General features: G+C 34.2%; 2 protein-coding genes across 14 annotated transcripts in view; both read left to right on the plus strand.

Moving 5' to 3' along the window:
- Positions 1–13,832, plus strand: part of LOC123686281 (sodium channel protein para) — a 32,594-nt gene extending 18,762 nt beyond the window's left edge. For 4 of the 11 annotated variants that reach the window (XM_045626324.1, XM_045626325.1, XM_045626317.1 and 1 more), the window contains 21 exons: positions 4–148; positions 202–366; positions 451–738; positions 1,029–1,269; positions 1,654–1,850; positions 1,907–1,997; positions 2,315–2,383; positions 3,279–3,559; positions 3,617–3,790; positions 3,858–4,020; positions 4,108–4,295; positions 4,356–4,590; positions 5,395–5,526; positions 5,661–5,906; positions 5,966–6,408; positions 6,498–6,743; positions 6,803–6,997; positions 7,053–7,190; positions 7,261–7,368; positions 7,427–8,002; positions 9,068–13,832. In XM_045626324.1, coding sequence (XP_045482280.1) covers positions 4–148; positions 202–366; positions 451–738; positions 1,029–1,269; positions 1,654–1,850; positions 1,907–1,997; positions 2,315–2,383; positions 3,279–3,559; positions 3,617–3,790; positions 3,858–4,020; positions 4,108–4,295; positions 4,356–4,590; positions 5,395–5,526; positions 5,661–5,906; positions 5,966–6,408; positions 6,498–6,743; positions 6,803–6,997; positions 7,053–7,190; positions 7,261–7,368; positions 7,427–8,002; positions 9,068–9,877 — 5,131 coding nt within the window. In that variant the 3' untranslated portion in view covers positions 9,878–13,832. The remainder of the gene's footprint in view (positions 1–3; positions 149–201; positions 367–450; positions 739–1,028; positions 1,270–1,653; positions 1,851–1,906; positions 1,998–2,314; positions 2,384–3,278; positions 3,560–3,616; positions 3,791–3,857; positions 4,021–4,107; positions 4,296–4,355; positions 4,591–5,394; positions 5,527–5,660; positions 5,907–5,965; positions 6,409–6,497; positions 6,744–6,802; positions 6,998–7,052; positions 7,191–7,260; positions 7,369–7,426; positions 8,003–9,067) is intronic. The other 7 variants (XM_045626318.1, XM_045626316.1, XM_045626323.1 and 4 more) reach the window with 4 other exon arrangements.
- A 514-nt stretch (positions 13,833–14,346) lies between these two features.
- On the plus strand, positions 14,347–17,321 carry LOC123686287 (dual specificity mitogen-activated protein kinase kinase dSOR1). Of its 3 annotated transcripts, none has more exons than XM_045626340.1 (5): positions 14,347–14,576; positions 15,048–15,156; positions 15,208–15,844; positions 15,924–16,253; positions 16,950–17,321. In XM_045626340.1, the coding sequence occupies exons 2-5, from the start codon at positions 15,059–15,061 to the stop codon at positions 17,052–17,054; spliced, it is 1,170 nt and encodes a 389-aa protein (XP_045482296.1). In that variant the 5' UTR covers positions 14,347–14,576; positions 15,048–15,058; the 3' UTR covers positions 17,055–17,321. The 3 variants fall into 3 exon arrangements, with proteins under 3 accessions (XP_045482296.1, XP_045482295.1, XP_045482297.1); XM_045626341.1 differs by lacking the exon at positions 14,347–14,576 and adding an exon at positions 14,774–15,034 and having other exon boundaries at positions 15,096–15,156; XM_045626339.1 differs by lacking the exon at positions 14,347–14,576 and having other exon boundaries at positions 14,771–15,156.
- The last annotated feature ends 479 nt before the right edge of the window (positions 17,322–17,800 follow it).

Below are 17,800 nucleotides of genomic sequence, written 5' to 3' on the forward strand. Positions count from 1 at the left end.
TAGACAATGCAAACCAGGTTATACGTGTTTACAAGGATATGGAGACAACCCTAACTATGGTTACACAAGTTTCGACACGTTTGGTTGGGCCTTCCTTTCCGCTTTCAGACTGATGACTCAAGATTATTGGGAAAATTTGTATCAACTGGTGAGTTGACAAACAAATATACAATAGTGGTACCCAAAACGTTCTTATTACAGGTATTGAGATCAGCAGGACCCTGGCACATGTTATTCTTTATCGTTATCATATTCTTAGGTTCGTTTTATTTGGTTAATTTGATATTGGCCATCGTCGCAATGTCTTATGATGAATTACAAAAGAAGGCAGAAGAGGAGGAAGCTGCTGAAGAAGAAGCAATTAGGGTAAGGCTCATCCATGATCAGTACTTGTTCACCATAGCTTCTTGGAGAATTGCCGCACCAACAAATTATTTTCGAAAATTTCAGGAAGCAGAAAACAAAGCACAAGAAAAGGCTAACAGGGCCGGAGCTAGGGCAGCAGCAGCACAACAAGCAGCAGATGATGCAGCTGCAGCAGCCGCAGCTGCTGCTGCCGGCTTCACCAAGTCTCCTTCTGATTTCTCAGACCACAGTTACGAACTCTTTGTTGGTCAAGAGAAAGGATACGATGACAACAACAAGGAAAGAATAAGCATTAGATCTGAAGGATTAGATTCTGTGAGTGAACAAAGAAGAATCCCTACCAATCCAAACAAGATGCGGAAAGTCAGCGCTGTAAGTGTCCTGATATTTATTGAGAACTAACTCTCGTTTTATACAAAATTGAAAACAATCTATAAATGAATATTATGACTCGAAAAAATAAAGATCATGACAATTATAGTGTACAGACTTTCGAAGCTCTACAGTGGTTTCACCACTGAACCAAAAGTGTCCAAATATTCGTGTCCTAAACAGCATCCAAGTGACTTGGTCAAGTTTGGATGCTGTATTTTCGTCGTAATTCCTTTGTTATTTTTGTGTTTGCTTTGATATTGAATGAGGTGAACTTGTTCTATATACAGGCAAGCCTAAGTCTTCCAGGCTCACCATTCAATCTTCGTCGTGGTTCACGTGGTAGCCATCAATTTACCATGAGAACTAATAGAAGAATGGTAGCACCACCTAGTGATCGAAAGCCTTTAGTTTTGTCAACATACCTGGATGCACAAGAACATTTGCCTTATGCCGATGACTCCAATGCAGTCACACCTATGAGTGAAGAAAATGGTGCTATGGTCGTTCCATTATATTACACGAATCTTGGTAGGTGCTCATTCTTTTTGCGCGCTTGTTCTAAGGGAACGGAGTGTATATGAAGCTCATCGATAAACTGGTATATCGAAAAGTATTGCAGCATAGCACAATGAAGACAAAATGGAAAAAAAATTCAACCTCCCTGGGTTTTTCCATTTTTGTTGTTTCTTCTAGGAAATTGTTAGCACAAGTGCTGAAAGTAACAGCTATTCTATGTTTTCACGATACATGTCCATACAGCTTTATTGAGTAGTTGTATTCTATGATAACGGTTTGAAGTTTCATGAAAAATAAGAGTGAAAATGACATAAACACTAATTTGAACAAGCGCGCAATTTTTGTCAACCTCAATCTGCCTGATTTCTTCTATTTATTGAAATTCTGACGGAATAGGTTCCCGACATTCATCTTATACCTCGCACGCGTCGCGCATGTCATATACTTCCCATGGTGATCTACTTGGAGGTTTTGGAAGCAATGGCAAAGTCATGACTAAAGAAAGTCAACTCAGGGGTCGATCTAAGAGAAATGGACCTACGTCCACCAATAATTACACAGAGCTAGCTCAGAAAACACACAGAGGCGATTATGTAAGTTATTCTTCAACATATATGTTGATTTCTTCAACCTTTTCTCCTTTCAACAGGATGGACCAACTGGGCAGCTATGTGAAAATAAGCTGAAAGACAATCCTTTTGTTGATTCTTCTCAACAACAAACCATGGTCGATATGAAAGGTAAGTTGACTGTTGAAAAGAGTAGAGAATTCCTGGCACTCTAGATGCGGTCTTGTTGTTTTTTTCTCACCTAACCTTTCGCTCAAAACTGCGGTAGACATATTTTATAAGTTTCTTGGTCCTACTGATGTTGTTATTCGGGTGTGGTATTTTTACTCTCTTCGATTGGTGGAGTAGGAATAGTTGGTTAACCCCTCTGCGATTCATTAATGGAAAATCTGAAATTTTCATACTTTGTTAAGTTTGCAATTATCGGAATACTATTTCGAGAGATCAAGCACTAAAGTGAGTTTGGTTACAACTTAATATTTTTACAGATGTTATGGTCTTGAATGATATTATAGAGCAAGCTGCTGGACAGCAAAGTGTGGCAAGTGAACACGGAGGTAAGATATGATTTTCATCACACATATCAAGACATATTTCATACACCATCGCAAATTGCTAAAAATCTAGTAATATGACCTAGTAACTGCACAACCTCATTTATCAATGTATTGCTGAAAATTAACAAATATGTCCATTATCCAAAAAAATTTCCGAGGGCAAAATCATAAGGTAATAATTGATGAACTTAATGGTCAGTATCTCTAAATGAAAAGCACGTATAGTCACTGCATTCGAAGCACCCCAAAATATGTAGCTCGAGAGGTTTGGTCAAAAATAGTTATGAATTCTTCATGAAAAGAATGAGAAACCAGAATAGGTGCCAATCTCAAAATCGAATATAATTAACTTATTTTTCGACCACATCCTCTTCTATCTGTAGTTTAAAGTTGCCAAATATAGTGAGAGGATTATGGAAGTGAATTCGAAAAAATGAAACTAATTATTCTATATCGATCTTGAGGAGAAAAACTCAAACACTTTAATCTATTATGAAAAAGAAATAATCAATAATATCAATTGTTTCTCATCCACCATTCACAGAACAGGAATATTGAGAGAGGTTGGGCGGATATGGTTTTGATGTCATTTTCACTTACGCGTAATAGATCAAAGTTGAAAAAGCAATTCCGATGGTGTTTTAACAGTATCTCCTCTCATATTATAGTTCAGTGCTGAAATGAGAAAAAAAATCTTGATATTCTGCCAAAATAATTGAAGAATTCATGTACTAATATTCAGTTTTGCATCTAGATATGAATATCAAGGTTCCGTAGAATCTGAATCTTACAGCAACGACTCAACCATCGGTTGAGATCACTTCATCCTTTTCCTGCACAAAATCTCTTTCCACAAAGAGTGTGTCAACTTCATATTTACTAATATTTCGTACAGTTTCTGTTTATTATTTCTCAGCCAAAGATGACGATGAGGAAGAAGAACCAACGTTCCGAGAACGTTTTCTAGAAACAGCTATCAAGGTTATCGATATGTTTTGTGTTTGGGACTGTTGTTGGTGTTGGCTTCAGATACAAAAATATGTAGCCCTTGTTGTTTTTGATCCATTTGTTGAACTGTTCATCACCCTATGCATTGTCGTAAATACATTGTTCATGGCGCTGGATCACCATGATATGGACAAAGATCTTGACAAGGCATTGAAGAGTGGAAACTATGTAAGCTCAAACTGATATGCCATGTACTCTATCAAGTTATCTATTTGTATTTTACAGTTCTTTACGGCTACATTTATGATTGAAGCAACGATGAAGCTGATAGCTATGAGTCCAAAATATTATTTTCAAGAAGGATGGAATATATTCGACTTTATTATTGTAGCTTTATCTCTATTGGAATTGGGTTTAGAAGGTGTCCAGGGTTTGTCTGTATTACGTTCATTCAGATTGGTAAGTGAAAAAAAATTAACAGTTAGTCTTCAAGTTCATGGTGATAACTCATATGTGCTTATTTCAGTTGAGGGTCTTCAAATTGGCAAAGTCTTGGCCAACATTGAATTTACTTATTTCCATCATGGGAAGAACTATGGGTGCTTTAGGTAATCTAACATTTGTGCTGTGTATCATTATTTTCATCTTTGCCGTCATGGGTATGCAGTTATTCGGTAAAAACTATACAGGTAAGAATAACAAACTACGTAAATGGATTAGACTTTTTATTCTATACCCTGTCTCAAAGAGATCGTTTATACATTTTTTTTTTGTAGATAATATGGATCGGTTTCCTGATGGAGATCTTCCAAGATGGAATTTTACCGATTTCATGCATTCCTTTATGATAGTATTCAGAGTGTTGTGTGGAGAATGGATAGAATCAATGTGGGATTGTATGCTTGTTGGAGATGTATCTTGTATACCTTTTTTTCTCGCTACAGTTGTTATTGGGAATCTTGTGGTATGTATTCCTGTGGCATATTTGACGATAAATTTGGTCATAACTTGTGATCCATTTCAGGTGCTCAACCTCTTCTTAGCCTTGCTTTTGAGTAACTTTGGATCGTCCAATTTGTCTGCTCCTACAGCTGACAATGATACCAATAAAATAGCAGAGGCTTTTGACAGAATAGGACGATTTATTGGTTGGATCAAGGGTAGCGTTTCACATATCGCTAAAGTGATAAGGTTCAAGCTTACGAATCAAATAAGTGATCAGCCTCCAGGTGAGGGACCATCCAACAGTTGGAAACAAGGTTTTTATCCAACAATAAGATAGTTGGTTTTGCTTGTTGCCCAAAAGTAGTGCTTAATTTTATGCATTCACCTCTACATGAGCATGCCATTAATGAGCATTTTCAATAATACACATTCATGCTGGAGGTTTCTCGTCCGAGCAAGATGCGTATAGGGTGACCCACATAAAGTAGGCCTACTCATAATTAGGGTAAATTTTAACTGATCTTTTTTTTGTGGGCCACCCTGTTTGATACATGGTGTCGTTACTCTTTCAAATTGCCGTCCAAAAAGCGTACCAACAACTATCAAAAATGGTATTCTCGTGTTTATTTTACTCTGAAAAAATGGTGTTGATTTTCACATATCCGACATCGTATCTTCAGCGAAAGCTGAAGAAGTAATGGTACTCATTTTGGACGGAAATATGTCCACACCATATATACTTTGCATCTTGATTACGAGCAAAACTGTCTCTGTGAATAATCTGAGGCTTCGCTTCACACCATTGCTTGATTTTTAATTTTCAACATATACGGTAGATTATTGCAGCTTTAGAATTTTAATTTACAGTGCACTAAATGCAAATGGAAACAATATATACGGTCATACATAAAGACACTATGACCTCTTCAAATCCCTAATGTTTAATAATGACATTTTTCCAACTTAGAAAATGAAATAATATTAACTAATTTCATAAATTAGATATCGAAATTATAAAATCAATAGATTATGAATTGGACATATTTCAGATGTAGATCCTTATCAATATAGTTTTTCTTTCTTTCGATTAGTTTTCACATCATCACAAATGATTTTAGATGCAAGGGATGGAGTTCTCGAAATGTCAGGTGACGAGATTCTAGCCGATGGTATGATCTTCAAAAATAAGAAAAGCACAAAAGATCGGCTAGAAGTCACCATTGGAGATGGCATGGAATTCACAATACATGGTAATTAGGAACAACAAATTATGAAATCATTCTTCAAATAAGACATTTAACAGTTATAGCCAACATATTTGAGTCTTGAATCTAAAACTAATAGATCAGTTAATTGTATAACAAAAATTCAAATTGTGTTCCAGGCGACTCCAAAACGAACTTCAGAAAAGGCAAAAATAATATCAATAACAAAATGAAAGCAATAGGTAACTCCATTTTGGAACATGGTGATTTATTTGCCAATTTAGATGACGATGAAATTAGTATCAAATCCTATGGAAGTCATAAACATAGGTTCAAGGAAGAGAGCCATAAAGGCAGTGCAGATGTATTAGACGATCATGAGGAGAAAAGAGATGCCTGTAAAGAAGAATTGGGTATCGATGAAGGTAATCTTAATTTACTGTTATGGACTCAAGGGATATAATTCAAGACCAATTTCTTACAGATGCAGATGAAGAAGAATGCGATTGTGAAGGACCTCTGGATGAGGATCTCATAATAGACGCGGCTACAGAAGACATTATACTGGACGAGTATTCAGCGGACTGTTTTCCTGAAAATTGTTATAAAAGATTCCCATTCTTGGCAGGTGACGAAGACTCACCTTTCTGGCAAGGATGGGCAAATTTAAGATTCAAAACGTTCGAACTTATCGAAAATACGTATTTTGAAACGGCTGTTATCACTATGATTTTACTAAGCAGTTTGGCGTTAGCTTTAGAAGACGTACATTTACAGCACAGGCCTATATTACAAGATATCCTTTATTACATGGATAGAATTTTCACAGTTATATTTTTCTTCGAGATGTTGATCAAGTGGTTAGCACTTGGGTTCCAGAAATATTTCACAAACGCATGGTGCTGGCTGGATTTTATAATTGTTATGGTAAAGTATTCCCATATCTTATTATCACTTATTAAGTCCTGGAAAGTCGGTATTTTGGGATTCGATTTCATACTATCTTTCTGTTGCAGGTATCGTTGATAAATTTTGTGGCATCCTTATGTGGTGCTGGAGGTATTCAAGCCTTCAAAACAATGAGAACACTCAGGGCATTGAGGCCATTACGCGCCATGTCCAGAATGCAAGGTATGAGAGTGGTGGTCAACGCCTTGGTACAAGCCATACCATCTATTTTCAATGTGCTGTTGGTATGCTTGATATTCTGGTTGATATTTGCCATCATGGGGGTACAGCTTTTTGCAGGGAAATACTTCAAGGTTAGTCAAATATTGTGTGACTTCTTCTTATTGCTATTGATGTATTATGTTATTTACAGTGTGTAGATGCAAATAAAACATCGTTGAGCTACGAAATCATACCAGACTACAACGCTTGTGTAGCTGAAAATTACACTTGGCTCAATTCACCTATGAACTTCGACCACGTGGGGAAGGCTTATCTGTGTCTCTTTCAAGTAGCCACCTTCAAAGGGTGGATACAGATCATGAACGATGCGATAGATTCTAGAGAAGTACGAGAGCAATCATAACATTTGGAACTATCTATTTGAACTAAATACTTTTCAGGCTTTAAAACAACCAATCAGAGAAACCAATATTTACATGTACCTGTATTTTGTATTCTTCATTATATTCGGCTCGTTCTTCACTCTCAACCTGTTTATAGGAGTAATTATCGACAACTTCAATGAGCAGAAAAAGAAGATAAGTATCTGTGACGACTATTTCGTACAATTATTGTTTGTTATATATCTGACGGAATGTTATTTTTTACGCAGGAGGATCCCTAGAGATGTTCATGACTGAAGATCAGAAGAAATACTACAATGCCATGAAGAAAATGGGCTCGAAGAAACCGATGAAGGCAATTCCAAGGCCTAGGGTAAGAATCATCTAGGTAGAGTGTGAAAAGATTGGTAAAAATGTGTTTTTTTTTCTAGTGGAGGCCACAAGCCATCGTGTTTGAGATAGTGACGAACAAGAAGTTCGACATGTTCATAATGTTGTTCATCGGACTGAACATGTTGACAATGACGATGGATCATTACCAGCAAGAAGTTACATTCACAAAGGTGCTAGATGCACTCAATATGATATTTATAGTTATATTCAGTACAGAGTGCCTCATGAAAATATTTGCTCTTCGTTATCATTATTTTACGGAACCATGGAACTTATTCGATTCAGTGGTAGTGATATTATCAATATTGGGACTGGTACTGAGCGATTTGATTGAGAAATATTTTGTGTCACCTACACTTCTTCGAGTGGTTCGTGTAGCTAAAGTAGGTCGTGTTTTGCGATTGGTCAAAGGAGCAAAGGGCATTCGCACATTGCTTTTTGCGTTAGCTATGTCACTGCCTGCACTGTTCAACATTTGTTTACTGCTGTTCCTGGTCATGTTTATTTTTGCCATTTTCGGGATGTCTTTCTTCATGAACGTCAAGGATAAGAGTGGCCTCGACGACGTGTACAACTTCAAGACTTTCGGACAATCGATGATCCTCCTATTTCAGGTAAGAAATTATCTCTCCATATAAACTCTACCTTGAGGTGCCTACCCACCTGCTGGCGAAGTGTCGATCAGAACTACCAATTTGCAGATCATCAGTTTTCCCTAGACAGTTCTAGAATAACACATCGACAGTAGGTGGTAGGTATTTCTACATGTTGTTACTTACAATTCTTTATATTTCTTCTAACCAAACTTCAAACTTTTCGTTTAATATTGGTAGGTATGCTGTTATCTCTATATAATTTCCGAACACTGTCCAGGCTAATCTTATTCTTCTCTCAATCTGTGCTGTCTGGTTCTCCTTACCTATCTTTATTGTATGCCCTAAGTATACATATTCTTCCACGTTTTTTAGTCTTGTACCATCTATGTTTATCGTTTCTTCGGTGTAACTCATTAATTTTGTCTTGGCGATATTCATTTTCAAGCCGATCAATTTTTGAAGCATCGTTTAGTTGTTTTATCATGTCCCTTAGTTCTTGTATGCTACAACTCATAAGGACTTTGTAATCGGAAAATCGGAGATGGCTCTGATAGGATCCGTCCATATTTATGCCTTTTGTTTCCCATTGCAGCTTATTGAAAACGTTCTCCAGCGCCAGAGTGAAAAGTTTTGGCGATATTGTATCACCCTGATGTTCTCCCCTATTTACATTGATCTCATCTGCTTTTAAACCTCGTTTATTTTAACGTGTAAAGTGGCGTCTTCATATATGATTCGTGTACCTTGAATCTATTCTAGCTTCGTCCATAGGTTGTAAGATTTTTTTCCCGATATTCTGTTGTATCGCTGGAAGTTCTTTTTCTTTGTTCAATTAGCTGTAAAGTCTCTTGTTTATCGTTTTCATGCAATGTGGATACCGGTGGTGATCTTCCTGTTTAGTTCTGTTATATCCATCTTATTCAATGTTCAGTTGGTTCTGATGATAAGTTCTACAGACCTTCAATTGGTTGCAACCTTCTGGGTTGGATGTTGCCAAAACATCCTGAAACAAGACAAGACAAGAAAGGGACTAGACTAGACAGCATAATGTTTGATTACTCTGAGATGTGTGTTTCATTGCAGATGTCCACATCGGCAGGTTGGGATGGAGTCCTAGATGGCATCATAAACGAAGAGGACTGCAAACTGCCAGACAACGAGATAGGCGAAACAGGAAACTGCGGAAATTCGACAATAGGCATCGCTTTCCTGCTCAGTTACCTTGTGATTTCGTTCTTGATCGTTATAAACATGTACATCGCAGTGATATTGGAGAATTACTCACAAGCAACGGAAGACGTGCAAGAAGGTTTGACAGATGACGATTACGATATGTATTATGAAATTTGGCAACAGTTCGATCCAGATGGGACTCAATACATTCGTTACGATCAATTGTCTGACTTTCTGGATGTGCTTGAGCCACCCTTGCAAATTCACAAACCAAACAAATACAAGATAGTTTCGATGGATATACCAATTTGCAAGGGTGATCTCATGTTCTGTGTAGATATTCTAGATGCTCTTACGAAAGACTTCTTCGCACGTAAAGGTAATGCGATTGAAGAGACGGCTGAATTAAATGAAGTGCAATCTAAACCCAACGAACAAGGCTACGAGCCTGTAAGTTCCACATGTTGGAGGCAGAGGGAAGAATATTGCGCTAGACTGATTCAGAACGCTTGGCGGAAGCACAAGCAGAATAGAGGTGATGGACCAACCAATCGTTCAGACGATTCAGGTGCCGACAGCAAGTCTGAAGGTGATGGAGAGCTTGAAGGTCGCCAGACTGCTGTTCTCGTTGAGAGCGATGGGTTCATCACAAAAAACGGCCACAAAGTCGTGCTTCATAGTAGGACTCCAAGTATCAGCTCACGATCTGCTGATGTTTGAGAAAGGCCTCGCCCCTCCCTGACCTTCTCTTAGCCAGGTCTATACACCCAAGTGACCACAGAATAGTTTATCCTGGACAAATTTGTATGATTTTATACATCGAATATAATGTGCAATATTTCATACCCTTCTAGCGTTGTGTTGTTTTTCAACTAATCGGCGAATTCGTCCAAGATAAATTGTGGCAACAGTTTGTGCTGTGTAGTTTGATGAAGAAGGTATCTCTTTCCTTTTCAACAGTTATAATTCAGACAGTCGTTGATCACTGAGACAGTTAAATTTTATCAGTACGCAACACCTCTACAACCTCATACACAAAACACAACAAGAAAGGTACAAGGATCACCTTTTCAGTTCAGTTCATTAAAGCAATCAGAATAATCATTCAGTTGGTCAGCCTGAAGTAGCAACTCACATAACATAAACAATTTATTCCTTCCTTATTGTTTCATGATTAACATAACATCATTCTTATTCCGAAACATTAGGAATGTAAAAGTCAATTCTTTTTTATTGCTTTGAATTTTTTGCATGGTCAAAAAATGTTTTGTACATATACACTATTTGTCATCTTATTCCACTATGTCGGATAAAGAATTCTGGATGTTGTTGAAAGATTGGCGCAAAAGAAACACGATATGAAAACCAAGAATACATTGGATTGAACAGTTCCCAAGTATTTCCATTAGTTTCTTCGTTTCAAGGATGGTTACATGCGTCAATTTTTCAATCGATATCAAGCTAACAAAGTAACATATTCAACACAACTGAGAGATGGAGCACAACATTAAAGCAATTTTGAAGAGGACTGATAAATTTATATCGAATTGTATGATAGTTATGGTGCTTTCTTCAACTGCTATTTATATATCAAAGCTATCTTCACTTACTACATGACTTACTTAAATAACGGAAGGAGGGGCGAACGAAGAACATTGCAAATTTATCAAATTATGCCTACCACAATAGTTATATTTACACAGTGTTATGCGTGACATTTTTCGAATAACTGCTAGCACAACCTCTGGACTATTTCTAAAGATGTGTGCTTAACTTTTATTTAGCATTCGATGAGGTTAACACCAATAAGCACAAATCATTTTTGAATTAAATCGCATTTGTAGCAACATAGAAAAAGGTGGAAGCCTAAAATATAAACTTCATTTCTTTAAAAAAAAATGTCACTCATATATTTTCGAAAATAATTTCATCATAATTAAGCCACGTTTATAAAACTTTTTACGCCCCTGTTGTTTGATATTTTCGGTGGCGATACAAATTTTATTCGTTTTTTCTATTCACTGATTGTTGAGAGAAGTGCTATTTTTCCCAGATAGCATGTTTCGCATGAGTTTTTACAATTTTATTCAGCACACGAAGCAGCTTGATGGATATTGAAACTGTTTTTTAGGTTGTATATTTCAGTAATTATTTACTGGAAGAATAGGAAGGCTAGTTGAAAACGATATATCGTTATTAAAACAATTAGTATACATTTCATTCAAAGTTATATACTTTGCATATAGATCAATGATTGTTGCTGTAGCATTCGATGTAATATCAAATTACCACAGAAATTCATTATAGAAAAACAAATAATAGATATAGCCTCAAAACGAAGCCAGTGTGAAAATAAAAAGAAAACATCTAGTGTTGCAGTAACAAAACTACAGTTATTTGTATACTTTTCTTTATGGAAATAATTTTAAGTGAGTGATAACCAATCACGAACATTATAAAAACTATAAGATCAAATTACTTCGTCTTATTTAGTAGGCAAGAAATATTCTTCACCTTTGAAAATAGCCGAAAAAATGTTGATAGGTTCGATTTTTGTTTTATATGTTTCTCAAGTATCAAGTGGTTAAACTATGTGTATGTATATTTAGTGAAAATTTTTGTTTCACCAACAATTCAAAATTCTAGGTTTCCGTTATAAAGCAGTTCATAAAATCGGAAGGATATTTCTTGTTTGTCTTTAGAGGGTAGAAGCTGCAAATTTTATTTTCGGATACATCTGAAACCTTCCCCAGAATCTTTAAAGAATATATACACATTTATCATTGAGATTTTTGTTAGTGTAAAAGATACTTGTTGTTTAAATGAATAACAATCGTTTTAAGAGTGTTATCATTTTTCATTTTTAAGTTAACTTGAAAAATAACAAAATATTTCAAACTACATGGTGCTGTGAAAAAATTTTTGTGTGTTATATTTGAAATCTAAATAGTATGGTCATTACTAATTTTACTGAAACTTGAATTGGTATATGACCTCATTCATAAACAATGTAATTCTTTTCGAGTAGGTATTAAAAATGGAAATTTCAGGGGAGATTCAACTGTTAACAAAAACTTCCAAAATGTGTTAATTCTAGCATTTATTGCTATGATATGACACAAATAGAAATAAAATGATGGCAAACATGGCACTATGCACTATTATGTGAATGGACTAATTGCTCAATTGTATTTCCAATTTGAAGCAGTTGATTATTTTCATTGATATTGAATGTTTCAATAAAACATTAACTACATAATGGTGCATAATCAGCATGTTCTATTTGATGATTCTGTATAATACGACAATTTTAGCTGGAAGACTAAAGTAATATCAACCTGAAACATTTTCATATTATAATATCGAATATAGATTGCTTCAGCTATTTTTGTCAACCAATAAATTCTTATCAGCTATAAGATGGAAAGTGTCAAACAGAAGCTTGGTGAAAAATTAAATCTCTTAATATTCTTTTCAATAAATTATAAGCACATCATATAAAATTAATCTGTAAGGATATGATTCCGATCAGCTATGTTAAGACTTGAAGCTTGAATTTTCAGTTTAGAAAAACTTCTGAGGATATTTTTTATATTTATCCATCTGTACTTTTGACTATGATAGAAATGTAGGAGAGAATATTTCATCTGGCTCTTTGATAACAAGAAAATATCTATTATTAAAATTAAAGCTTTGAAAATCAAATTGTGCAATAACACGTCTCTTCAGATCAAACCTTCCATTTCATCATAGTCAAGAAATAAAATATAGAAAATAAATCCCAATTCAACTGATCTAAAGATTATTTTGATGAAAGATACAGAGGTGCCTTTCGATAATGAACTTAATGATAATATGTCAAAGTTTATTTATCTGGTTTATAGGACAAACATTAGCTTGACGTCAAGAGGCAAAAAAATAATCATTCTTAGGATCCTATTGAAATTATAGAAACTCTCTTATGCTTATTAAAAAAATAAAAATCAGTTCCTTATCTAGCGATCCAGTTATAATTTTTAAGTGAATGAAATTAAAAAATAGGAAAATATTGTGCCCAGCCTCTCAATTAAAATAGTTGGTCGTTTGGGGCTAATGCCCGGTAAAAGGTAATGGACTACTTTTGAAAAGAATATGAGAAAAATTTGTTAAAACTCACCTCATTTTCTAATGCAATTTAGAAGTGATGAATGCTTATGTCAAAGAGCATCCCTGCTCAGTTCATCACTTCATTGAATCCATCACCACAAAATAAAAAACTACTGCGATTAAGATATATATGGATACACCTCCTTTGTTAAAAAATAATCCACTGTTGAAAATTTACAATTGTTTCCAAGTGTCCATTCATAAATCTAAAAAAAGGCTATGAAACTAAAGCTATTCACCCAAAAACACAAGGTTAACATTCTGCACATGTCTGTATTTGTGCTTTTTCATATTTTGCATAAATTTTTCACTCGTGAGAAATATGTAGATATATGTGTGACGTGGACATAACATTATATCTACCATTCAAAAAGAAAATTTATTCATGTAATATAATAAAAAAAAACAATAGTATTACGACATACATACATATAATTTTTCTAAGCAATCGTTGTTTTTAGGGGTAGCTATTGATATATTTAAGATTTAGTTTATAAGCTTTGCGAAAAATTAAAGCGATTTCGATTTATGTGTTCATTCTTTCCCCTGTCTTGCGTTAGTAAAAAATAGGGAATATCAATAATTAGTGAAGGTAGGTACCTACGAGGCCTTGTATGTAAGCATTTACAAATTGAATGAGTAATTCTGCACAGAAAAAAAATTGTTTTGAATCAAATTAATAATAAAATCAACATAAATAATATTATCTTCAGCGGTAGATATTCTTGTAATACCCAAAAAAGCATTTGAGTTGTACTGGATTCTGAGCTGCTCACGAGCGTAATTATGTGACTATGAAGCCCAGTGCAAAAAAAAATGAACCCCAATCTAAATAGTGATAGCATATTAAGTAGAATGCTCAGCACAAAATATATAGGTCAGGTGCTTGCAACCCCCTCGATTTATTATGGCTACGCCACTGTCCATTTTAATTCTAACATGAGAATGTCTGAATCCCTTCACCAGCCAAAAAAATTTACTTGTTTTTTATTGTTTATTTTTCATTCAGAAGACATTTTTTATTATGTACAAGCATAATACTCGCACTAATAAACAGTTAAGTTAGGAGTTAGATTACAAATCTACGTTAGACATTTTTTTGTAACTTACAGATTTCGACTCATACATATTTTATTAAATAAGTCTGATAACTTTTTTGTTTAGAAACAGAATGTGATAGAAGTTACAACATTCAAGCAGTTCATTAAAATTAAAGCATATTTCTTGTTTCTCCCAATTAGATAGAAGCAGAAGCTGCAACTTTTATTTTCAGGTACTGTCAATTTAGTTTAGTTAAAAAAAATAGGTTAGTTAGTTTTTTAGTTGTCATGTCACATTAGACATTAGAATTTTTTGTAACTTATGGATTTTGATTAAAATATATGAAATGAGTCAGGTAATATGTTTGTTATAATCAGAATGAAATAAATGAAAAAATCTAAAAATAAATTATATCTTTTTAGTCAAATAATTTTCATGAACAAAAAAATTTCTGGTTCAAAATCAAAAAACAGCTGCAAGTAACGAGAATTGAGCATATGAACTAATAAGAATATCCTGTTCTGTAATCTCAAGACTTTTGTATGATTTTATGTTTTATGTATTAATATGACAATAACATGTTTCTGTGGTTTGAGTATTTGATTTTGTGTTGGTGTTTATCTTAATCAAATTAGAAGAGGGCATTCAGAAAATATATCAGCGTTCTAAGGAGAAGGATATAATATTTCGGTATGTTTCATAGTTTCTGCCAAGATGTCGAAAAATAAGTTAAATTTAACACTTCCACCAGCTGCAATTGATCAGTCACCTGCAGTAGCCACAATAAATGCTGCATTCAATGATACAAATCAGTAAGTTAATTAGTGAAACGCGATAACTTTTCTTGATAAAATATTTTTCAGGAGTAACAATTTTGTAAGAGGCTCTACTATTGACCACTTAACAGCTAGACTTGAAGATCTCGATATGGATGATATACAGAGAAGAAGAATAGAATCATTTCTTTTTCAAAAAGAAAAACTTGGTGTTGATTTGGTAGATGATGATTTTGAAAACCTTGGAGAATTAGGATCTGGTAATGGTGGTGTTGTCACTAAAGTTTGTCACAAAAGTAGTGGCTTGATTATGGCTAGAAAATTAATCCACCTTGAAGTCAAACCAGCTATAAAGAAACAAATTATAAGAGAGTTAAAAGTTTTACATGAATGCAATTTTGCACATATAGTTGGATTTTATGGAGCATTCTATATTGATGGAGAAATCAGTATATGTATGGAGTATATGGATGCTGGATCTCTGGATTTGATTTTGAAAAAAGCAGGAAGAATTCCAGAGAATATTTTGGGTAAAATTACAGTTGCTGTTCTGAAAGGCTTGAGTTACTTGAGAGATAAACATTCAATTATGCATAGAGATGTTAAACCTAGTAACATATTGGTCAACAGTAGTGGTGAAATCAAAATTTGTGATTTCGGAGTATCAGGTCAACTTATTGATTCGATGGCTAACTCTTTCGTAGGCACAAGAAGTTATATGTCTGTGAGTGTCAAATAACATTAGTATGAAATTTGAATTAAGTTATTTTAAAGACAATTGAAATTCAATATATTAATTTCAGCCTGAAAGACTGCAAGGAACCCATTATTCTGTGCAGAGTGATATTTGGTCGCTTGGACTTTCTCTTGTTGAGATGGCAATTGGTATGTACCCTATTCCACCACCAGATGCAAAGACCTTAGCTAATATTTTTGGACAAGGCAATGAAAATGATTCTCCAGACCACACGAAACCACCAAGACCTATGGCTATATTTGAGCTTCTAGATTATATTGTAAATGAACAACCTCCAAAATTACCAGCTGGTATATTCAGTACTGAATTCAAGGATTTCGTTGATAGATGCCTTAGGAAGAATCCTGAAGAAAGAGCAGATCTGAAAACTTTAATGGTAGGTTGAAAGTATTTCATTAAATTATGTCTCATTTAAAAATACAATGTAACAAGACATATTATTGCATCTTATGATACTGGATACAATTTGGGGTACTCTTCATTACCACCAGAAATAGAGAAACGCTTATGGGTCTTCCACCAAAATTGAGTGGCTCATTTTTCTGCCTCATGTCTATATTTGCCATTGTACCTAAAAACACATTGCCCCATTTACAAAATGTTATTTTTTCTTGTGTTCGGTTATTGATGAAATAGGTTTTTTGGATTGCAATATAGGACAAATTTCTCATAATATTCAAGAAAGGTACAAAGAACAGATGAGTCACTTGAGACATGATCTAAGGGTTAAATTGCATAATTTTTAGGATTTTAATGAATAGTTCAAACTTAGTATGGACCAATCACTGATCCCTGCGGTACTCCCTTCAATACCCTTTCCTCTGATCCTTTTTGGTTTCTATTACTGTGTGATGTCTTCTGTTCCTTAGAAAAGTTTTTATAAGGGTATAGGCTTTATTGTTTATTCCCATTTTTTCAGTTTTCTTAACAGTAAATCGTGATCAACCATGTCATAGGCTTTTCTCAAATCTATACACACCACTATCACATAATTTCTCGCATCTATACTTGCACTTATTCTTTGTACTAGATTTACAAAAGTGTTTCGATACTAAATGCATTTTTTTTTCAGAATCATGAATGGATAAAGAGGGCTGAATCTGAAAATGTTGATATTGCAGGTTGGGTATGCAAAACAATGGAGATTATCCCACCTAGTTCTTTGAACCGGATTTGAGTGTTAATGATGTGTATTATTGAAATTTTTGTACTGCCATTATTACATGTATGATTTCATGTTGTAACAAACTACTTATACATATATTTAGAGTACTGAAGAATTGTTAATGAAAATAGAATGAATGTAACTAATTTTTATCTGGTCGTTGTTGATATTTTATTGTGATTTGGATGAATTTTTATCGAATTCTTCAAGAATTCAGTTGTTCAAAATTCAAGAATATGTCTGTTTAATATTGGATAGTAATTAAATGTGAGCAAACTCTATTGACTTTCATTTAATAAACAAATATACAGATTGAAACAAATATACACTAACTTGAACACCAATTCGGTTCAAAGAACTGAATTTAAGTTGTTGATGATTTGTATTACTGAAATTTTTGTACTGCCATTATTACATGTAGGATTTCATGTTGTAACAATCTATTTATACATATATTTAGAGTACTGAAGAATTGTTAATGAAAATAGAATGAATGTAACTAATTTTTGTCGGGTCGTTGTTAATATTTTATTGTGATTTGGATGAATTTTTATCGAATTCTTCAAGAATTCACTTGTTCAAAATTCAAGAATATGTCTGTTTAATTGGATATTAAATAAATGTGAGCAAACTCTATTGACTTTCATTTAATATACAGATTGAAACAAAAATATACTATTAAGAAACAAACTCAAATATGGTTTAAAGAACTGAATTTGAGTTGATTAGTATTACTAACATTTTTGTACTGCCATTAT

This window comes from Harmonia axyridis, chromosome X (genome assembly GCF_914767665.1).
Source record: "Harmonia axyridis chromosome X, icHarAxyr1.1, whole genome shotgun sequence".
Lineage (NCBI taxonomy): Eukaryota > Metazoa > Arthropoda > Insecta > Coleoptera > Coccinellidae > Harmonia > Harmonia axyridis.

What these genes read in the sequence shown, in the direction of transcription:
- LOC123686287 (XM_045626340.1), top strand. Translation starts at nt 15,059, where the DNA reads ATGTCGAAAAATAAGTTAAATTTAACACTTCCACCAGCTGCAATTGAT. An exon ending in GCATTCAATGATACAAATCA is followed by an intron (nt 15,157 to 15,207) that starts GTAAGTTAATTA and finishes AATATTTTTCAG; the next exon opens with GAGTAACAATTTTGTAAGAG. An exon ending in CAGATCTGAAAACTTTAATG is followed by an intron (nt 16,254 to 16,949) that starts GTAGGTTGAAAG and finishes TTTTTTTTTCAG; the next exon opens with AATCATGAATGGATAAAGAG.